At 45.8% G+C, this 22,501-nt stretch overlaps 1 protein-coding gene across 5 annotated transcripts in view; it reads left to right on the forward strand.

The window, feature by feature from the left end:
- The first annotated feature begins 2,042 nt into the window (after positions 1 to 2,042).
- The window catches only part of Acad9 (acyl-CoA dehydrogenase family member 9), a 50,301-nt gene continuing 29,842 nt past the window's right edge, over positions 2,043 to 22,501 (forward strand). For 4 of the 5 annotated variants that reach the window (XM_031376624.1, XM_031376626.1, XM_031376625.1 and 1 more), the window contains exons 1-13: positions 2,043 to 2,305; positions 6,234 to 6,327; positions 8,140 to 8,241; positions 8,935 to 9,041; positions 9,820 to 9,920; positions 10,583 to 10,661; positions 11,336 to 11,510; positions 13,046 to 13,119; positions 15,103 to 15,178; positions 16,720 to 16,790; positions 17,017 to 17,136; positions 20,236 to 20,364; positions 22,336 to 22,415. In XM_031376624.1, the coding sequence (XP_031232484.1) occupies positions 2,144 to 2,305; positions 6,234 to 6,327; positions 8,140 to 8,241; positions 8,935 to 9,041; positions 9,820 to 9,920; positions 10,583 to 10,661; positions 11,336 to 11,510; positions 13,046 to 13,119; positions 15,103 to 15,178; positions 16,720 to 16,790; positions 17,017 to 17,136; positions 20,236 to 20,364; positions 22,336 to 22,415 (1,370 nt within the window). In that variant the 5' untranslated portion in view covers positions 2,043 to 2,143. The remainder of the gene's footprint in view (positions 2,306 to 6,233; positions 6,328 to 8,139; positions 8,242 to 8,934; positions 9,042 to 9,819; positions 9,921 to 10,582; positions 10,662 to 11,335; positions 11,511 to 13,045; positions 13,120 to 15,102; positions 15,179 to 16,719; positions 16,791 to 17,016; positions 17,137 to 20,235; positions 20,365 to 22,335; positions 22,416 to 22,501) is intronic. The other variant, XM_031376621.1, reaches the window with a different exon arrangement.

Below are 22,501 nucleotides of genomic sequence, written 5' to 3' on the forward strand. Positions count from 1 at the left end.
TGCAGAGAACAAACTATTATATTGGCAACAGCCTGGGTTGTTTGGAGCATTTTCATGGAACCTCTTTAGCTAACAACTCAATTGGCTATAACTCAGGCTTGCTACTGGAAGCTCTGGTAATGAGAGATGGAGAGATGCCTCCCCAGTTTTGGAGACATCATTAAGATCACTTTCATGTATTTTAGGAAGTTTCCACTGCACTAGGTACTTTAGTCTGTGTACTATTACTGTGAAGAGACACCATGACCAAGGCAACTCCTAAAAAAGAAAGCAAAACTGGCTGGTTACACTCATGTGAGGACTCCTGGGTCACCTGGAGATCTCAAATAGTTGGAACAGAGGCTATAGTACTGATGCCAACCTTTAAAGAGGCAGTCTGTGGGCTAGCAAGACAGCTTAATGAGTGAAGTCGCTTGCCACCAAGCCTGGAGATCAGGGTTCAATCCCTGAGAAGTTATCTTCTGGCCTCCACACATGTGCCTAGCATGCTCTTTCTCTCACAGAGATAGATAGATAAATATATTTTAAGAGGCAGTCTACTAAAATTCAGTCTAGGCTAGGGCAAGTAGTTCCTTGGCTCCCATGACTAAAATGTGGCCTTAATAGCCCCTGAGACGTGGACTCAATGATGCCATGTTAGAGGAACCATTCTGACCTTAGAACTCAGTACATAGGCCCCAACCTGCCAAAATTCCAATCTGCCAAAATGGAACAAAGACCTAGTCTGTAGTACTAGGACCTGGGAAAGTCCCTAAACATATTGATCTTGCTTTTTGGCTTCTGTAGTTTCACTTCTTGCTAATTGTTCTAACTTGTTTTTTGTGCATAAAAGGAAAAGAATAGTGAGGCTCTGGGATACATAGTTTGGGAAATCTCTTGTGCAGTCCCCAATGGGTAATAAATACTTTCTTTTTGTATTAAGACTGTATGTCTTTTCTGAAGGAGTCATCTTGAAACAGCTGATGCCACATTGGTCCCTCATGACAACCTGCTTAAAATGAAGACAACAGACATATGAATAAAGCCTGACATAAGAGCTGGACCAGCTGGGCCAGGCCCTGCCTTGTCTTACCTCCTCAACATAGGATTCATTTTAAAAAACAAACAAGGGCTGGTGAGATGGCTCAGCGGTTAAGAACATTGACTGCTCTTCCAGAGGTCATGAGTTCAATTCCCAGCAACCACATGGTGGCTCACAACCATCTGTAATGGGATTCACTGCCCTCTTCTGGTGTGTCTGAAGACAGCAACAGTATATTCACATAAAATAAATAAATCATACAAAACAAACAAGCATGCTGTTTATAGTTTCATAGGGAAGGACACTGAGCCAAGGGAAGTGCCTTGTCCAGGGAGTGGTGAAGAAAGCAAGTGTCTGAAGACTGTGGCCGACAGGGGCCAGATTAGCTGGTGCACAACACAGGGAGTGGCAGATTCAGGAAAGGATGAAACAGTATGCTCTAAGTGCTTCAATGCAATCTCACATACAAAATGATACTTTACTTCACTCACATATTTAAGAGAATTAGGCAGAAGTGGGTTAGTAAAATGAGTCCCTTGTCGTTTTGTTATACCCATTTAGCAATATTCTAAGTCCTATATTAAGTGAGATGAGAATAACAAAAGTTCTACTTCTAGGTTTATTTGCTGAAATCTACCCTGCTCTTTAGGGGATGTGGTGAGAATAGCACACAGGCACTAGGGCTGTGTTTTGGAAGCCCAGGTGGTAGTTTGCAACTTGACTTCTTAGTATTTTCGTTTTCTTACTGGCAGTATAACAAGAAAGAACACACACACACTTCCTAGCCTGTTCAGACGAATTTTAAAAACTAAAATTTCTAAATTACATACTCAGACATTACATACAGCAATGCTTGGCGTAGGATACATTTATTAAACAAATTCTGGAACGACCTGTCCAACAGCCTCGATCAAGGTTTCCTCCAGATGTGCTCAGGGGTCATCACCAGGCGGCGCAGCGCTTGCGTCATCAGGAAGCGCGAGCTAGCTTCCGGTTGCAGAGCTGCAGGGTGAGACCTTGGATGCCCGGCTTTAGCGGAGGGCTCCTCCGACGCGGGTGATTTGCGTCATAAGGAAGCGCGGCGGGGCTTCCGGTGACTGGAAGTCTGAAGTCAAGAGCAGCATGGCTGGTTGTGTACTGTACTCTCGTGGGGCGACTGCGGCGGCAGCTGCGGCGCGAGCTTCCCGGGCGCTGAGGGAATTCACGGCGAGGCGCCGGCCGCTGCACACCAGCCTGCAGAGCCGCTCGTTCGCCAAGGAGCTCTTCCTGGGCAACATCGAGCAGGTAAGAGGCGACTGCTGTGTTCTTTGCTCCCACCTTTCATCGGCAATGTGGCTTAAGTAGTGTTGTCACAGTGGTTTTTGTTTTGAGGCAGGGTCTCATTAAGTAGTAGCCCGATGCTGTCTCTGAACGCGCTTTGTAGCCAGGCATGCCTTGAATACTCGGTCCTCCTGCATCAGTCTCCAGAGTTTAGATTTACAGTGCTCCATCACGCTCGCCTTTCTAGCTGTTTCTCGTCAGGGAAGTTTGGGGAATCATTGAAGAGGTCATTATGAAGACATTCCTATGTTCCGGCAAGGAAATATGATTTTTTTCTTTCCATAATCTTTTTTATTCATACTATGATTTCGAAAATTTTTTTAAGACTTATTTATTTTTGTTGTTGTTGTTAGGGGTTTTTTTTTTAGATATTTTCTTTATTTACATGTAAATTTCTCCTTTCCCAGTTCCCCCTCCAAAAAACAAACAAACAAACAAAAACAACAAGAACAAACCCCTGTTGCCTCCTCCCTCCCCGTGCCGTGCCTGCTAGATTTCGAAACATTTTATTCTGTGCCTCTTCTCTGGTCTCTCTTCAACTCTGAAATTCACTCCAAGGTTCCTTTCCCTTTTCAGAGATCCACAACCCACTTTGGAGCAACGTCGAGGCCGTGATGCCCCTATGACATTAAGAGTGAGAAGGCTTTTCGATAAATTTGACTCTTTCTATATGTTTTCTTTACAACAGTTTTCTCGTGTTGTCTGACTGATTTCATTAAAGCAAAAGTCAAGACTCGGGCTGAGAGTGGCTGCCCAGCTGCAGAGTTCAAAGCGAAAACTTTGAAGTGTGAGAACCATTTTACCCACATCCGGGGCAGAGGGTGCTGAGGGGCTTGGGTTCTTGTGCCTTTCCAAGGCAGGAGGAAGAGCGCAGCCATCACTCATCCCTTTCCATCTTTAAATCTACCCCCTTCATCACCCATCACCTTTTTACCTTTCTGCCGTTAGTGAGAATCTCAATAGTCAGCTGTCCTCCGGATGCCTTCTACTTTCTATACTATTATGAGCTGTCTACCCTAGCAAAGTCTGACCCTCTGACTAGAACTCAACTTTCTCACTATTAAAGGATGATTCTACATCTTGAACCTGTGTCCTCAGGCTTTGGCCCAGTGGCCAGCAGTCTATTCCACACAGCCTGGTCCAAGTAATTGCTTCTTATTCCCATTCTCACCCCACCCAGCATTGGTAGCTAATGCAGATAAGTACTTAATGATTGTTCTGATTGCACTTTAGTCCTCAGGTTTCTGAAAAACAAAACAAAAAAAAAAAAATTTTTTTTCTTTTTTATCTCCTTTGCTGGTTCCTTGGCTTCCCGCCCTGTCTAGTGTCTCTGGTAGCCCAGTTGAAGTCAGAGGGAGTGGTGTTGCTTGTGTTGTTTTGTTCTTCTTATTTTAATGTGGAGGTGGCCAGTGTATAGATTGCTTGTTTTGAGACAGTTTCGCTGGGACTCCAGATCTTCCTGCCTCCTGCCTTCCTTCCTGAGAGCTAGATTGCAATTGTATGCCATACCTAGCAATGCTGAATTTCTCTAAAATTGAAGCCTGTGGGCCTCTCTTTTTATTATGGCCAGCCCCTTGATGACCTAATTCAATGTTCTAGTTTTAAATGACACTTCCTTTCTTATGACTCAGATTTATTTTTCAACTTGAGTTCTTCTCTTAACCCCAGACTTAAGTCTACCTTTCTGCTCCACATCTACTCTTAGATGTCTAATAAGCATCTTTAATAAGCAAATATGGCAATCTCTCCTGGATTCCACCCAGTCCTGCTTCTCCTAGCAGCCAGTTTACCATAGATAATGGCTACTCTGTGATTCAACTTTTTCAATACATTCTCCAGTAACGCCTTTGATTCTTCTTATTCTCGTCGTCACATTGAATCTTATAGTAAGTAAGTCTTTGTCTGTCTTCAAGTTATATTGAGGTCTGACTACTTCTGACTTCACTGCTACATCCTGGATTGGACAAACACCAGCTCTCAGAGCGTTTCTGAGCCTTGATTAGGACAATGACAGTGGTATAGAGCCCGAGGGGAGAGTGTATCCCAGCTATCCATGCCAGTCAGTGGCTGACATAAACACTTAGTGGGCCCCTAGTTTGTCCCAGGGGCAAGTGGGAGGTTGGATGGGTGAGGTTTGTGTGGCGTTGACAGACTTAGTTACAACCCCTTGCCTTATATAATTGGCTTCTGCAGCAGGATTACTTGAATAACAGGTTCTGTTGCTTTATCAGCTTGAAAGATGCTAATTGATATTACACTCATCACCCGTGCTGTGCCTCATTCAGTTTTTGTTGCCCTTCTGGCCCCAGCATCACCCATGATATTTTTGGTTTAATTTTTTGGGTTTTGTTTTGAGAGATTGTATTTGGGTTGTTGTTTTTGAGACTGCGTTCTGATGTGTAGCCTTGGCTAGCATGGAACTTGCTATGTAGACCAGGCTGGCTTGAATTCATAGGAGTCTACTTGCCTCTGCCTTCCAAGTGCTGGGATTAAAGGTGTGCCTCACTGTGCCTGGGCTCCTGAAGTTTTTACCCTCTTAAGTATGTCTGAATACCAGCTATTTGCCAGTTTGTCTGTTCTTGCCTAGTTTGTCCACTGAGATTGATATCACCTTCCTCTCACACAGCCCTTTGACCCAGACTAGGTGACGGGCAAGGTTATGATGGTGACGGAGTCGGGGGTGGTTTGAGCCTCCATGAAGTGGGTAGCCTTGTTCTGAGAGGCTTAGAGTGCCAAAAGGAACTTATGTTTCCCTTTTAATTAGTCTGCTGGAGTGAGTGCTAGTGGATAGCAGCATATTCTCTTAAGTCACTTATCTTTTTTGGATAGAGGCTCATGAGCCTCTTGTCCTTGGGCCAGAGAGGAGCAAATAGATTCTAGAACATTAGTAATGTGGAGAAGTCAGGAACATGAGTAATAAGACAGGTAGGGACAATTGAGGGGTCCCCTTGATGAGAGGAACCAAGGGGATAGGGACTTCCTGAGCCTGGAAGCCTGTGATCTGTTCCTATTCAGCAGCCGTGGGTCCAAATATATGCCATATCCCAAGCAACTAGAGGAGTAGCTAGAGCTCAGAGGGCCAGGTCCTCAAGCCATACTGGATGATTCCATAGGCCAGCAGGGAATTCTGGCAAGTTGGCCACTAGTGATTAGAAGCCTAGTCATCCTCCAGGAAAAGAGAGTGGCTAGAAGAGCTGGAATCTAACACAGGCATGGTGACTTCATATTCTAGGACCTAAGTATGTCCTTTTCTGATCCTCACAGCTACTTTTCTGATGAACAGGATTATATAGGAGAAACCACACTTATAGAGGACATATAAGTGTGTTAAAATCCTGTCATATCCTCAAATCCTGTCACATGTAAAAAGTGGCTAGGCTCGGGTTGCATCTTGTCCTGTGACCCTGCTACCTCACATGCTCAGCACAGGAAGCTAATATCCACCACACAAGAAACAGCTGCTCAAAGAGGAACCCACAGGATGGTCACAATATGTCCTTGCCATTGGGAACATTTGAGCTCACATAAAGACTAATGTCCATTTTAGTGAAGAGTCCTCATATCTACTGTCTCCTACAAGTCTCAAAAGAACCTTGAGGAGATGTAACCTGCACATTGTCAGATCTAAATGTAATCCTAGGCTCCTTGCTTATGGGACTCACTCCACCACTTGTTATTGATAAGGATATGTTGAAGATTAGGATTCAGCCCACCTACATGGGGAGAAAAGTAGATATAGACATAGGACCCATACCTGTGGTATTGTGTGAAGTCATCTTTCTGTCTCCTTCCTGGGACCAGATGTAGCATCTGCATCCCTTTACTTTTTGATAAATATTACAATGAGAAGTTGCTGACAATTAAATTTGTCATGCATGTTTTTCATTTTTAGAAAGGAGTTTTCCCATTTCCAGAGGTTAGTCAAGATGAACTTAGTGAAATCAATCAGTTTGTGGGACCGTTGGAAAAATTCTTTGCTGAAGAAGGTATGTATGGTTTTTTTTTTTTTTCATTGCGTTCTGGTTCTTTGTACTGGGTGTTTTAGGAACTGTTTATGACCTGCAGCCTAGCATTTTCTTGGGGACTGTCTGCTCCTCTGGTTTATTACAGTGGTGACATCTGGAATAACTCGATCTAACATCACAAACAGGACATTGCTAACAATACGAGCCAGCAGACTTCACTCAGTTCACAAAGCTTAACCTGTACTGGTGCATATGTGTGTCTGTGTTCTTACACATTGCTGTTGTGTGGGTACAGTCATCAAGATACAGATACAGTGAGATAGTAAAGATTCTCATAGTATCTTTTTAATGATCAGATTCTATGTAACTTCTATGACTCCTTGAAACATGTTATAATTTTGCCATTTCCAGAATAGGGGTGGTGTTAGGGGGAGGGAGTGTTTGGTTTGGGAGACAGATCTCACTTTTCTGGCCTGGGCTGGCCCTGCCCTGCCCTGCCCTGCCCTGCCTTGTCCCCCCCGCCCCCCTTCCCTTGCCTTTCAGTTTTTTTGAGACAGGATCTTGATACATGCCCTGGCTGTTCTGGAACTCACTATGTAGACCAGGTGGCTTTGAGCTCACACAGATCTACCTGCCTTTGCTTCCTAAATGCTGGGATTAAAGGCATGTGCCACCATGCTCAGCCAGGACCTCAATTTACCTTTGTAGAAGGGGTTTTTAATATTACTTTTAGTGTGTGTGTCCATATGTTCATATACGTGTGTCACAGCATGTTTGTAGAGCTCACAAAATACTTTGTAAAGTCAGCTCTCTTCGACTATGAAGGTCTCAGGTATCAAACTCAGGTTGTAAGCCTTATAGAAAGCACCTTTACCCCTGAGCCAGCTCAAAAGACCTAGGATGAATTTTGATTCTGTGACTGATTTAGTGTTACACAGAGTACGTTGTTTTCAGAATTTTGAAAGGTAATGAGGCTTCCGAATACTGGATAGAATTGGGCCCAGACACAGTCTGCTTAGTACTGTTTATCCTGACCTTCCATTACAATTCTGGGAGCTGTGTACTTACTCTCTGGTGTAAGTTGATTACTGTTGCAATCAACAGTACATAGTTACTGGTTGAGAAGGTACCAGTAATTTTAAAGATCCAGTAGAGTATGTATTACTTCCTGCTTTCATCACTGTGACAAAGTTTGCCTGTAAGTTGCTACTTAGGGAGGAAGGGTTGTTTTGGCTCATGTTTTGAGACCATAGTTTGTTGAGGGGAACATTTAGTGACAGAAACAGATCTAGCGCTGACTCCTCACGTCTAACACCAGACAGAGCCAGGAGAACAGACAGTTCAGAGCTGCTCAGCTCGCCCTCTCCCCTTTTCATGGAACCCAGGACTGCAGCCTGTGAAGGCGCTGCCCACCTTCAGGAAGGATCTTCCTTTCTTAGTTAAAATGAACATCCCTGGAAACTCCTTCAGTGGCACCAAAGGTTTGATCCTAAGTCATTCCAAATTCGGTTGACCCGATGACCCATCACAGATAGCATGCCTCCAGGAACCTGTATCCTAGAAGTATATGATACACTGCTGCTTGACCCTGGTGACTGGCACCTACATCAGGAGACTTACTTAGCACCAATCACTTAAAAATACAATTCTTACATACTTAATTACATAAAATCAACAACGTGCCGAGTGATACTGACTAAACAACTTTAGGTTTTAGACATTATCTGCCAATGATACTAGTATACTATACAAAAACATTGTGTATACTTTTACTTATATGAACATATCTTATTTATTTTTACTTGATTAATCAAGATGACTTATTTTTGTCAGTGGACTCTCGAAAAATTGACAAGGAGGGGAAAATCCCTCTTGACACCTTAGAGAAGTTGAAGAGCCTGGGACTTTTTGGCATCCAGGTCCCAGAAGAATATGGTAAGTTAAAACAGTGGCTCTTTAGCAAGTGCTTCCCATGTGTACATAAAGGGCTTCTTGTTTAGGAATGGTAGTCTTTAAATGCAGTCTTCCAGATGTGCTGTTTGGGGCATTTTCCTGCCACACCCAAATGACGCCATTACTGTAGCAAATGGGAGATTTTCTGGTCTTTTTACTTCCTTACCTGTCTGTGTCTCCAGATACTAAAGTACAGCCTCCCTTCTGCAGCAGAAGGGAGGCCTTCAAGTGTACAGAGTAAGCCCATAGCAGAGCGAGATCTGGAGCTGGTCTAAGCTGAGTCATAGGTGCAAACCATACTGCAGTGCACTGGGCAGCTCCCACAGCAGGAAGTGAACACGCTATCCCAAGTGTTCCAGTGCCACAGCAGAAGAGCCTTGACCTGCCGTTGTCTGGATTGTAACTGTCTTTCTAGTACAACATAGTCAGTGACCTACTGTTTGTGTAGATGTCTGTATTGACAATTCAGCTTCGTATATGTCTCCTTGCCTTGAGGGAATCTGTAAGATGTGCACAGAAGTGCCCAGAAATAAGATTATAGGTAACATTGTACCATCCTGTGTTTTGTTAATTTTTTTATATTAAAAAAACTGCTGTTACTTTGAAATTAGAAAAGTAAAATGAATCCCTTTTCTCCAGTTGAAGGAAGCAACTAGACTTGTCTGTCTGTCTTAGGTGGCCTGGGCCTCTCCAACACCATGTATGCTCGGCTTGGGGAGATCATTAGCATGGATGCGTCTATCACAGTGACCCTGGCAGCACACCAGGCTATTGGCTTCAAGGTCAGTTGTCTGAAGTTGCATTTGGGTCTGTTTGGAGGAAGTAGGAGACAGGGGACTGTTTCTGTGATATAAATGAACTTTATAGCTCAGGTCTACAGGAGAAGCTCAGCTGCACTTGGGTTTGAAACAAAGGTTAGTGCTATCTTTGGAAATAAATCCTTTCCTGAGCTGTCCTGCCTTTACTTACTTGCCCCCTAAAGCATGGTAGGTCAGCTTCAAAGGCACACAGTCCTCAAGATTTTCACATTAGATGTATACATCTCTTCTGTGTACAGGTGAAAGATAGTTAAGTGGGTTCCATGTCCAGCTTTGCAGCCCAAGAGTATGTATCCAGACTGTAGTTCCGTAGCAGCAGGGTTGGGTTGAGGAGCACGGCTTTGAAGCGTGCATGCCTATACTGGGTATAGTTCTAGCAGCCCGTGTATTCACATTCCGTCATCCAAACCATCCTATCCATAAGGGAGGCATCCTCAGTTTATGAATAATGAGGTGGAGACTCAGAAGAATCATATCTGGCCCAGAGTCACCCAGGACTACACTGGAGTAGCCTGACATGGCAATCCTAGATGTAGACTCCAAAGCTGCCACTGTGTCTGCCCATTGTGTAAGATAGTGGGCCTTCCCTCTGCAGGTTGGCCTCCTGAATTCTGTCTGAGGCTGCTGGCTCTGAACTCACTCTGTCTCTCTTGAGTGAAGTAAATAATTGTCCACAGAAGGAACTGCCTCATAAATACATCTCACTCTCATCTTCAGTTGGTCTGTGTGTTTCATCTTACAGGGGATTATCTTGGTCGGCAATGAGGAACAGAAGGCCAAGTATCTACCCAAGCTGTCGTCTGGGGAACACATTGCAGCCTTCTGCCTAACAGAGCCAGCCAGGTCTGTCTCCTCAAAATGTCTTATGTATACTCAGCACTGGCTTTTCTCAGAAGCCAGAGTCAACACCTAGTGATAAGATAACTATCTTATCTCTGACCCTACCCCACCATCTGAGGCAGTTCTGTGGACCTCGAGCCTCCTGTCACTCAGGGATGCATTCAGACTCCTGCACATGGGGTGAGTGGCGAGTCCACATTTTCAGATTAGGATCTGAGGTGCAGTGAGATATAATCAGTCCACAGTCACATGGCAAGGACGAGGCAGGCCTGGACAAAATTCAGATTCTGATGCAAGTCCAACTGGCACCTTGTTCAGTCTTGCTTCCCTCTGTTTGAAATTCTGGAACAGGCTTCCTCATGTTGTGGCCTAATCACACAGAAACTCTTGGTAAGCTTTGGGGAGCTCATGTTCCCATGTTGGGTCAGACTGTTTACTATATCCTTCACTTGTTATTCACACAAATCTTCCATGTTTTACTGGGTGTACCCAGCTGCTTCCAGAACCAGACCACTTCCCCTAGTTCGAACATCGGAGTTGAAATGAACAGACCTGGTTTTTGTGACTCAGTATTGAAGGCGGGCTGTCTTATGTCCAAGCCCGAGACCCGTTCTAAGCTTCCTCCGGTATTGCTCTTGCTCAATCCTGTCTTTCCATCTTTGCAGTGGGAGTGATGCCGCTTCCATCCAGACCAGAGCTACATTAAGTGAAGACAAGAAGCACTTCATCCTCAATGGCTCCAAGGTACAGCCATGACCTCATTCCCCTGTCAGGGCTAGTCAGTCTTCACCACCTCTGTGCCTGCTACCTTCTGCACACCACACACCAAGAGATCTGCACATCACACCGGCTGTGTATCACTTCTATCTCAGAACAGCCTGAGGCAGAGCAAAGTGCTGGCCTGAGTCCCTCACGTGTCAGAGCCAGAATTGGAGCAAGGTGGCCTTATCTCCACAGTCTCCTTGATTCTGCTTGAAGCTGCTTTTGTGTTTATTTTCAATTTCTATTCCACAATTGTGATTTCAAAGAGGCAAAGTGTAGTGCAGTGCACTTGGATGGCCCAGGCACCCAACTGGAGGACTTACGCTCACAGCTGGTAGTATTTCTGTTGACTTCACTGCCTCTGGATGGTATCTGAGATTTAATCAAGGATTGCTTAATGATAGGACACTTTATCACCATTAGCAAACGGGGGCAAAGGATAGTAATATCTTACCTAGTTAGCATTCAGCTTGCCCTGCTCACCTCCTACCCTTGGCCCTTGATCACTTCCCATCCATTGTGGTGCTTTGAGCACCCTCTCTTTTCCTCATCCCCCATTTTCACTTGTTTAGTTGATAAAGTCTACTTGTCTGACCTGAAACTCAGTGTTGGAGAGTGCCGAGGGGTCTCCAAGGTTCTTTTGTTTTTTTCCTCAGGTTTGGATCACCAATGGAGGACTGGCCAATATTTTTACTGTGTTTGCAAAAACTCAGGTGGTTGATACTGATGGTTCGATAAAAGACAAAATGACTGCATTCATAGTAGAAAGAGACTTTGGCGGAATCACTAATGGGAAACCTGAAGATAAATTAGGCATTCGAGGCTCCAACAGTAAGTAGTGTGGCAGATGTGCTTGTGCGTGAGTGTGGCAGAGACTTGAAAGACAGGCCCTGTGTACTGTGACCTGCTACGAAGGGGAAAGGGCACTTCATTGTTTGTGGTTTTAGTTTAGCACTTTAGCAACATCAAATTAAGGGTGCAATCACAACCCATGTTGCTTGGTACAGTTGGCAATGTTGACTCCAGGTGAGTGAGGGCAGCTGTAATCCCAGCCTTAGTAGGGTCAGGAATGCATAGTATACAGCCACAGCTATCTTGGGCACACATCCTGTGGCCAGCCACTACAGCTTTCTTTCCTGGAATCCCTTTCCTTTCTTCCTACTGTCCAGACCCACCTTTCATTCCTTGGTCAGCCCTTGCTTCGGTGGAAGCTGGTATCCTGCTTGTTCCCTCAGCTCACTCGTCTGGCCATAGAGTTCTTACACTAGTCTCTTGGTGTGGAGTGGCATGTTTGCAGCTGAACATTCAGCAGTGTCGTTTACCTGCTGGCACTTGGAAGGCTGGTGTCCCAGCAGCATTCAGGACTCCAAAAGATGGCTCATGAATATGAGATGAAGTCAAAGAGGAAGGCAGGTATGCCCCATAAGCAGTAGAGTACTCTTTGAAAGAATGACCAGGTCCTCCAGCCCACATACCCAACCCTTAAATACGACCAGCAGACAGAGAGATCATGTTTCATGGCATTCCACCCTACAATAACACACTTGGCCCAACTGTCCCTTGAACCCTCACCTTCCTTATCCTGAGTGTCTCGGGTTCAGCATGCCAGGACTTGCACTGTTTGTGTATTAGAACATCCAGGCAGTGCTACAGGGAATGCTTTGTAAAGGGCACTCACTGTTCAGCCCACGCCTAATCCTGGGCACCTAGCTTTCTCATTGTTTCATTCATACAGCCTTTCAGGATTGCTGGTGGTCCCTGGCTGCAGTATCCCTGTCAGTTAGATACCTTAGGATTTAGCTTGCAGCAGTGGAATTTTATTTCTTATGGTCTGGAGATGCCTGAAGGATGTTGATGAATTGGGTTAGGTTGTTGTGTCTGTAAATGTCGGGTTGTCTACATTACGTCTCCTCACGCCCCACCCTGTGCTAGGAAGATGCTGCTCTACAGAACATGAGTATAACTCTGTTTAAAAGAATCTCATTGATTCTAAGGTCTCAGGAAATGCTGCTGCTCTCCTTTGCTTTTTGTCTTTGGCTATTTTGGTCCTTTCAGCTTCTGTTAAATGTTACCTTAGAAGAGTCTGTCATAGTCTTTCAAAAAATGACAGCCTCCCTTCAGCTCCATTCCTCTCTGTACTGAGCTGTTTATGTCATCATAGCACTGATCATCCTGACATGTCCTTGCGTTTATGGTTTGTCTTCCTGGCCATAGAACAAGCTCTGTGACAGCAGGAGTGTGGTCTTTCTTCGCTTTTCTTTAGGATGCTAAATGAGTGCATTAGCCCATCAGCCACAGGCCTATATGGTCCAGAGCAGAGCTGTTCACATTTGTTTGTCATAATCTTTACATTTCTTGTGTTTTAGCATGTGAGGTCCATTTTGAAAATACCAGAGTGCCCGTGGAAAATGTTCTTGGAGAAGTTGGAGGTGGCTTTAAGGTAAGTTGCAAGCAGTTTCATGTATGTGCTGTGCCGTTTCACATATGAGTCTGCTTTACCTGTGACCTTGTGTAGCTCTTGGGCATAGGAATTCAGTATAGAGGCTGAAAAAAATGACTTGCTCTTAGAGGAGAAATTCTGGTTATGGTGAGGAGTCTTTATTCCCCTAGGAGATCCCCCTTTGTCTTGATGGAGGAATGGGTTCCTTTGTCTAGCAAGTGTGAAAAACAGGCTGGTGGGCTTGAGAAGTTCAGGTTCCACAAACCCTTAAGTTCCTGCCCTAAGCTTTTCCCCTTTAGTCAGGTTTATATTTTAAAGATTTATTTTCCTGAGCAGGATAGAGTCTCACCAAGTAGTTTTGACTGGCCTGGAACTCACTATGTAGACCACACTGGCCAGAGACCCACCTGCCTCTGCCCCCCACCCCCGCCCAGTCCTGGGATTGAGTGCATGTGCCACCCTATTCAGCCAGATTTATTTCTTTCTATTTTACATGAATGTGTAGGTATCTAAATTTATGTATGTGAATTGAATGTGTGCCTGGTACCTGCAGAGGCCAGAAGAAGGTATCTGATCCTCTGGAGCTGGAGTTACAGGCTGTTTGCAAGCCAACGTGTGGGTGTTAAGAGCAACCAGAGTAGTCTGCAAGAGCAGCAGATGGCTATAACCACTGAGTCATCCCCCTCCCCAGCTTTATGTTACAGAGAAATAGTTTATGTGGCATTTAACTCATACACATTTTCATCACTTTTACTGTACTGTCTTTTGTGCCATTATCACTTCTGATCCCAGAAGCGCCATGCTTCCTGTTCTACCCCATCCCTGGCAACTGCTGACTTCTTTTGTCCTTCCTTGGTTTGTGGATGATGACCATTTCATATGATGGCAATCATACAGAGTGTTTGTGACTGCCACTTTCACATCATATTCTCAAGCCATCATCCATGTCAGCACAGTAGTCAGGATTTCATTCTTTAGGATGGGTAGACGGTGTTCTCCTGTGAGGGTGACCATGTCCTTACTCGGCTGGGCTGTCACTTCGGGGCTCCTGCCATAGGATGGGTAGACAGCGTTCTCCTGTGAGGGTGACCGCGTCCTTACTCAGCTGGGCTGTCACTTTGGGGCTCCTGCCAATAACACAGTTGTTGACTTTCACCCTCAGATGTTTGTTTGAAAAATACGTTTTCTGAGTGTAAATGTAGTAATAGAATTGCTAGTCTGTAACAGAATGGCACTTTCTTGAAGAACTTTTTCCACAGTGGTTATAGCGTATGAGGTTCTACATCTTCACCAACACTTGAATGCTGTCCATTTTTAAAGTTAAGCCTGAGGCCTCCCTTAGTTTCTTCAGTTGGGCTCTTTGGTGGTGAGGAGCCCCCTGTGACTCTGGATGAGGTAGCACAGCATGGAACTGGTGCTGTGTTCCTGTGTGGCTCCCAGCTGTTCACTGGACCAGGTCAGAATACAGGGTGAGGAAAGAGGAGGGGGCCGGCAGAGCCACTGTTGTAGGCACCTGGCAGCAGTCACTAGGGCCACCTCTGTATACAGGCTTGCCTGCCAGGTGTGTGCTGGCTCTAGTCTGGAGAAAGTCACAACACCACGCTGCACCACAGCTGCCGCATCTGAACAGTGTGTGTGCTGATCCTGAAGTCCAGCTTCAGTGTTCTTGCTGCTTACAGCACACTTAGCTCTGTCTGAGGTTCTCTTCCTTCTCCTGGACAAGGAGCGCTGACAGGTACATTTAGAGTGTGAGCAATGACTTGCAGTCGGGGGCCAGTGATGTGATGGAAATGTACAACAGTGCCTAGGCCACCTAGTTCAAGGGTCAGATCTGCTTGCTTCTGGCCTGAAGACAGGCAGGGATCGGTTCTGCCTGCATGCTGTGGAATTCGTACACACTTGGCTTTGCTCTCATGAAAACTGGTATGGCTGGCTCCCTCAGCCTTCTTCAGTGCCTCTCCACCATTTCCACCCTCTCTGCAGGTAGCCATGAACATACTCAACAGTGGGCGATTCAGCATGGGCAGTGCTGTGGCTGGGATGCTCAAGAAGCTGATTGGTATGTGTGTATTTGCCTAACTCATTGCTGCGACAAAATACTTAACAAACACAGCGTTAGGAAGGGAGGGTTAATTTCAGCTCCCAGTTTGAATGCATGGACCATCTTGGCAAGGTGCAGCTAGAAAGCATCTCTAGCCATGGCTGCTAGGATATGAGGCAGGTGGTCACGTGTGTTAAGTTAGGAAGCAGAAAGAATGAATGTTGACTTCCCAAGGCTTTCTCCTCTTTTATTCACTCTGGAACCTCAGCTTATGGGCCGACACAGCCTCTATTCAGGGTGGCTCATCCCTCCTCAGTTAAACATCTCTGGAAACTCTCACAAACGTGCCCAGAGGTGTCTCCTAGTATCAAGATTCGTGATTCTAAAGCCATTCGGGTTGACACCGAAGATTAACCTCCACAGTAGGTAAATCAGGAGCAGGAGCCCTCTGCAGCACCTACTGCATCCTGAGAATATCTGTGCCATGCCCTCTGGGTGGGAAAGTCTGAGCTATACCACTTGGACAGACAGCTTAAGTTAGCATGTGGTCCTTCTTTTAGACCAAATGTACCCTTCCCTAGAGGCTGTGTATTTCAACATCTCTCTGTATCCGTCAGAGCATAAAGGGTCATTGCTCTGTCCATGACAAATATGGCTGTTTAATGAACTTTGTTCCAGGAGTGAAAGAAAATATTAGGTCTAATCTCACAGAGCCCCAGGGCTCCTTGGACATAGCTGTGCATTATGAAGTGCTGGAAGCAAAAACAGCCCTGGGAGTTCTATGACTGTTTGAGTTTACGACAATGTAGGCACACATTTGGGTTCTTTGCTCTATTTGATAAGTAGAGAAACTAAGGTCCAGAGAGGGTGGTGGTTTACACAAGCCTGTGCATCATGACCTAAATGTAAACCTGCCTGCTAGGTTCAAGCTCCTTTCAACACACTCTGTGGCTCTCATCAGTGAAGGTTCTCGACATCTAGACACGTGGGCATAGGAACAAGTGGAGGCCAGCAGCAGCTGGACCACACCCAAGGAAGTATTTGGGAAACAAGTTGTAGGCAGAGCTAGAGGTACTGGTGCCAGAGTAGACAGCTGGGCATCCCTCTGGGGCACTTAGAACCCACCACTATCAACATCCATACCCAATGTGAGGCCCCAGCCAGAGCTTTGATGTGAAGACACCCCTCGTGCTGTGCTTGAGTACCTGTGGGCCCACCCCCACGTCTTACTTGGATGCCCTGTGCACCTGCTAGATGCCTCCAGCCTTCCACCCCTTTTACCTTCCCAGCATTCCCGTGAGGTTGGTACTGGGAAGGGAGGCAGAGTGTTTCCCTCCACACCCTCACAACTGCCTCAGCATTCTGTGTTCTTGACCTTCTTGCCTGCTGTCTGTGGGCCTCATGAGGCCTGGGAAGTCCTTCTCTAACCAGCTGCCAGAAAGTGGGAACTCTGGCTTCAGGGCTTCTCATAGTTCCTTCTGGGTGCTGAAGACTCATCATGTTGTCTTTAGGATCCAGGTTTGTTTGTTTGTTTGTCTTACAAGTCTGTTCTTTTTTAGAGCTGACTGCTGAGTATGCCTGCACGAGGAAACAGTTCAACAGGAATCTCAGTGAATTTGGGTTGATCCAGGTACTGTAGGCTTCCGGTCTCTGTGGGTGGGGAGAGGCTTTTGGCTCTGTCTCTGCTGTGCCTGTGGGCAGGGGAATGAGAAGACAGCTGCACCAGGCACTATCAGCTCTGGGACAGCAAGGGTCCGATGTAACTGACTTTTTCAGAAAAAGAGAGGTTAGGAGATTTATTTAAGTCTGTGCACATGCAAATCACTTCTTGATTTTGTTTTTTCTAAACATTGCAGGAAAAGTTTGCGCTCATGGCTCAGAAGGCATATGTAATGGAGAGTATGGCTTATCTCACTTCAGGCATGCTAGACCAGCCAGGATTTCCCGACTGCTCTATCGAGGCCGCCATGGTGAAGGTAATCCCAGCAAGTAGAGCGCAGACAGAGGTCATCCCTTCTGGTGCGACCATGGCATTGTCAGCCACCTTCCCTTTGTTAGTTGATGCCCTTGACCTTGTGATCTGCACCTGTACAGCTCTCTGGGCCAGCAGGGCCCTAGGGTGAAGCTGGCAGGAGGGATTCAGAGTAGCACTCACCTGAATGTGAGTCTACAGGACAGCTCACTGCTCCCCTATATGGATTGTGTTCGTGTTCTTTTTTCTGATTGATCCTACTCTATAGCAACAGGAGAAAACACAGACATCAAAACTTTATATCCATGTAAATTAGCTGGGCCCTTCTAGGAAGGAATGCCATTTTTTTTCCCCAGAGTACATGGTCTTTCTTCTTGGTCAGAACTTTCTTTTAGAACATGTTTAATGAGGTAAGAAGACGTCACTGGTTGCAAGATTCTACTCTCTCTGGGCTAAGTTGACTTTTAGGCCTTGTCCTGAATTGCCTGTGTGTTGCTGTTCTATCTTAAAGGGTTCTAGAAACATTGCAAGTAGGAAATGTTCTAAAACAACCTTTGACTCCAGAACAATCCCCAGGTTTACATCCCTGTTCCTGGGCTTCCTCAGACTGTCCCTTCTCAAGGTGGCCAACGCTTTGCTGCAGATTTTTTTCTGAGCTATAACAAAGGAGGGTAATAGTGACGATGTCTCACATGGATGGCTATGGGTTAAACAAGTGACCCACAGCACAGAGCAGTTAACACCTTCACCTCCGTGGCATTGGCTGCTTTCTGCTCTTTGTTTTCCCTCACAGCCACCACCTTTCTCCCAGACTCGTTCTCTGGGTCATCACGGTCAGTTGGATCAGGCTTGCCCTGGAGTGTGGGTGGTATGCCCAGTGTCATCCCATTAATGAAACAGAGTTTTCCCTTTCCGGCAGCAATCAACTACTTCTTAGCTAGGGGTAATACTTTGTGCCCTTTCTTCCCTTCCTCCATGCTGGGATTTTGTGTGGCTTGAACCTGTGCAGGTCTCATGCATGCTCTCATAGTCTCTGGGACTCTATATGTGTGTCAGTTCTTTTGTGACTGGAAACTGTTTCCTTGTCATCATGTACCACCTCTGGCTCTGCAGTCTTTCCACCACTCCTGCATTCTTCCCTGAACCCCAAGTAGGGCTGAGTACTCCAAATCTCTTACTTCCTTCATATTGTCCAGCACTTCCCCTTCCTACGGACAATCAGTAAACTGGGCATTACACAGTATGGAGGCAAGCATGGCTTAATTTACTAAATAGCTGGCCATGGAAAGCTGTATCTCAGAGGCCAGAGATCAGTCATCTTGGGTTGCCTAAACCTGGAAGGAGCCCGAGGATATGAGTGCTTACAGGTTTAAGTCAGGACAGACCTGGGAGAAGTACGCGTCAGCCATCACATCAAAGCAGCAGCAGTAAGCTCTAGAGCCGGGGTTCATTCTGCATTTGCTATTTCCTAACTGTTACCTAGAACAAGTCATTTAAATCTCTTAGCCTCCAGATTATCTATAAAGTGGAGGTAATAAAAGCACCAACATAGAATTGTTGTGGAAGCTGAAGGAGCTATAATAAACAGCTCAGGTATCGAACCTAGCACATGTCTCCTACTGGTCAGTTTTATAATAGCAAAGCATAGTCAGAACAAAAGTAAAATTCCTATAAAATAAACAGTCAAAAATATGTGTATAGAGATATCCATTTTCTGCGGCTTCTGCTTTTTTTGAGGTTGGAGAAATTGTCTTCTGTTTTGTTGAAAATATCTTCTGTATCTTAGACCTGGGTTTCTTCTCCTTCCTCTGTCCCTGTTATTAGTAAATTTGGTTTTTTCATGGTGTCCCAGATTTCTAAATGTTTTGTGCCTGGATTTTTTAGATTCAACATTTTCTTTGACTGAAATATCCTTGTCTTCTACCTTGCCTTCAACACCTGAGAGTCTGGCTTCCACGCCAGCTACTCTATTGGCAGGACTACCTCTGAGGTTTTTTATTTACTTCCTAAATTATTCATTTCCAGTTTTATTTCACTTTGGGTTTTCTTTAGTGATTCCTTTTATGTCCTGAGCTGTTTTCAAGCTTCTGTTTGTTGTCATGACTTCATTAGGGGTTATTCATGTCATCCTAAAGTCCTTGTTTAGTGCTTCGGCTATAATAGAATGCTCAGTGCTGCTCTGGCTGTGAACGGCTTCGGTTTTACTCTGGTGTCTGGGCACCTGGGTTAGGATGGAGGTGGGGTAGCTCTTGCCATCTACCTGGCCTTGTCTTTGTTGGCTAGGTAGTCTATGCTTTAGTTTCTTTTGCCCTTTCTGGATCTTAGGGAAGGATCTCTAGGCTGTAGGTTGCCTGGTACTGAATGCCACTGAGTCCAGGTCCTGTGTGGCCACTGAGGGCCCTAAGTAGGAATTAGTTTCTAGGAATTAGTGGCCAACTTAAAGGAATGGGAATGGGCTAGAAGGTGGGGCTAAGAAAGGGGCTTTTTTAAAAGCTGTAATACAGATGACAACCCCACTTAAATCTCTAGACTTGAACTCTTAAGAGAAATGCTGGAAGATCTGACAGCCTATAGAGATGGGCAGCGGAGAATCCATGAGGGCTCCTGCTTAAGCTTAGGAAGAGAGGCAGCTGTGTGCTGCGTGAGATTCATTTCATTCTCATGTTCTGGTACCTTCCACCTACCAACTGATGTCCAAGAGTGACCATCTTCACACATGCTAGCCCTAGATCTGAGTGTCATTATCTATAGGATGCTCGGTAGACAGTGGTCACAAGAACAAGATGGCAGACACACGAGAATGGCAAGAATGGGTACACTTCCTAAGAAGGGGAAGTCTGGGTGAATAATGGGCCCAGGCATTGCATGAGAGTCATGAAAAGTCATATTGGGATAGAACACACAGGCTGGTGTTTTCTGTCTTTCCTGTGTTTACCTGGAAAGTTCCTCTGGAACCACTCATTTCCAAGGTCAGGTTCTCCACACATTCTCCAACTGCATCCTGGGCTGCCGCTCCCCATAGATTAGGTATGGCTCTTAGGAAAGAGTGATGGGGTTGTGGAGTGCTCCCACCAGGGTTTAACCTTATCTGGGTCTGTGGCAGGTGTTTAGTTCTGAGGCTGCCTGGCAGTGTGTAAGTGAGGCTCTGCAGATCCTTGGGGGCTCAGGCTACATGAAGGACTACCCCTATGAGCGCATGCTGCGTGATGCCCGCATTCTCCTAATCTTTGAGGTGAGTGTCCCTGCTGGCTGTACCCCCTGAACACCACCTCCTTTGTGATGTCTTATATCCCCTGTACACCCCCCAGGGTCCTGTATAGTCGCTCAGTGATGTCCCTGTACGCCCTCTTAATGATCTCCCTATACCCCTTGTTCACACACTGCCCCTAACATTTCTAGTCTTAAAAGAGGCTGCTGAGTGTCCAGAAATGACCTGCAATGATGTAGAGAAGGCTGTGTCCTCTGGTTGGACTCTCTTAATAATCTATCAGTGCCCCCACCCTCCCTTGCTTTGTAGAGGGTCTTTAGACTGGAAAGACTAAACAGTCCCCCTCAAGTCATAATTCTGAAGGCCCTTTTCCCTGAGCCCTCAGCTTTGCAGTGATTGCTGTAGTTTGCCAACTTAATTCTAGCTGGGCAGGCTTGGACTCATCTGGGGAGACCCAGTGTCCAGTCCCAGTTCCCAGTCTGCTCCCATCTAATACTCTCTAGGTCATAACTTCAGTCAGTAAATTGAAGTGGTTCAATAGTGTCCACGGAAGACTCACTCACCCCTGACTTTCTCATTTTCTAATTATTGCTTCCATAAATTTCTAAGCCTGCAGGGGTCAGTTGAGTTGAAGTATAGCACATATGGAGGGGTTTAGGACTGGCATCCTTGCGATGCCATGTAGGGCCTGACTGTTTGGCGGACACATGGAGGCATGGGTAGCATAAAAGATATCCCCTAAAGGGAACTCATCTCTCAGGATGAACTTGATGACCCTTGGCAGAAGAACTGCCTTGGGGCAGGGCAGTTTTTTGTGGCAGGTAGGCAGATGGCATATACTGAACCCAGACAAGACTTTCTGGTTAGCACTAGGTAGTCAAGGAGTAAGGAAGTATTTGTGGACACATCAGCTACCCTGACCAACATTTGGATAAGGTAGTGAAATATGACAGGGTTAGACCATACAGGTTGAATGGGAAAGACAGAAAAGGAGCTGGGCCTTGGATGATCTTGACCAATACATGGATTTTAGAAGCCATAGGAAATTTCTGATGAGGTAATTAACATGATTATGCAATGCTCCCCACAGGAGGAAGGGACAAGCAAGATGGCTAGGTCTTCACAGTGTCACAAGGGCCGTGAGAGTTTGATACCTAGACAGGAAGGGGGTTGGAGCTGCAGTGTGGTCTGGCAATGAGAATCCTTAGACTCTTGTCATCTCCAATGTCAGGTCTTTTGGTCTCAGCTAGTATCTCTACCTAATCAGTCAGCCACATCCTAATAGCAGAAAGGTTAGCTTTTTCAAGAGCGAGGCATGTCTAAGCCATTTTGTCTGGGAGCTGCCCTCTATTGGCCCTTTCTGCAGGGGGAGACCCAGATTTCTTTAGAACCCTGACAAGGTGATATGGTCAAAGAGGGTCTTCTCTCAAGTCCGTAATTCCCAGAAGGTTGGGAAAGCTATGTTGTGAGGCACACTTTGCTCAGAGCTGGGGGTAATACCACAAGAACCTCCATACCTAACTTTTCTGCAGAGGCAAATCTCTCCTTGGTACCAGTCCAACTACAGGATGGTTCTGCTTGTAAAGCCTGGGCCAGTGGCTTACAGCTCCTCGTTCTATAGTAAAAATGTATTAGAAGTTTAGGAGTCCTGTTGGGTACTGCTCTTAGCTGTGTATAGCTTGCTGGGGATTCTGGTCTAAAAGAGAGCCATGGGTTATCTGTTCCATACTTTCTTTGTCCTGGGCATCATGCCTCTTTATCACCCAGGGAAATCTGGTTTTGTTTTAATGAGTATTCTGGGACCTAGAGAAAGGTGGACCATTCAGAAGAGGCTGTGAGAGGTAAAAATCCCAGGGGAAGGGAGGCCATCCCATCTGGTCAGCCTTATTCTCCTTCCCTGTGTGATCCCTAACAGCTGGCCACAGCCTGTGCATAGTGGCTGTGTCACGGACTGCACTGCTGGGCTGCTTTTGACCTTCACACTTCTGGCTACAGGGAACCAATGAGATTCTTCGGTTGTTCATTGCCCTGACAGGCCTGCAGCATGCTGGATGCATCCTGACCTCGAGGATCAAGTATGTGCTGCTTTCCCATCTCTTCCTTGGTCCCTACCTGTCTGGAAGGGCCAAAGGAAAAGGCTGCCCAGTCTTGGTACAGTGGG

The sequence above is a fragment of the Mastomys coucha genome, unplaced genomic scaffold, assembly GCF_008632895.1.
Source record: "Mastomys coucha isolate ucsf_1 unplaced genomic scaffold, UCSF_Mcou_1 pScaffold17, whole genome shotgun sequence".
Taxonomy (NCBI): domain Eukaryota; kingdom Metazoa; phylum Chordata; class Mammalia; order Rodentia; family Muridae; genus Mastomys; species Mastomys coucha.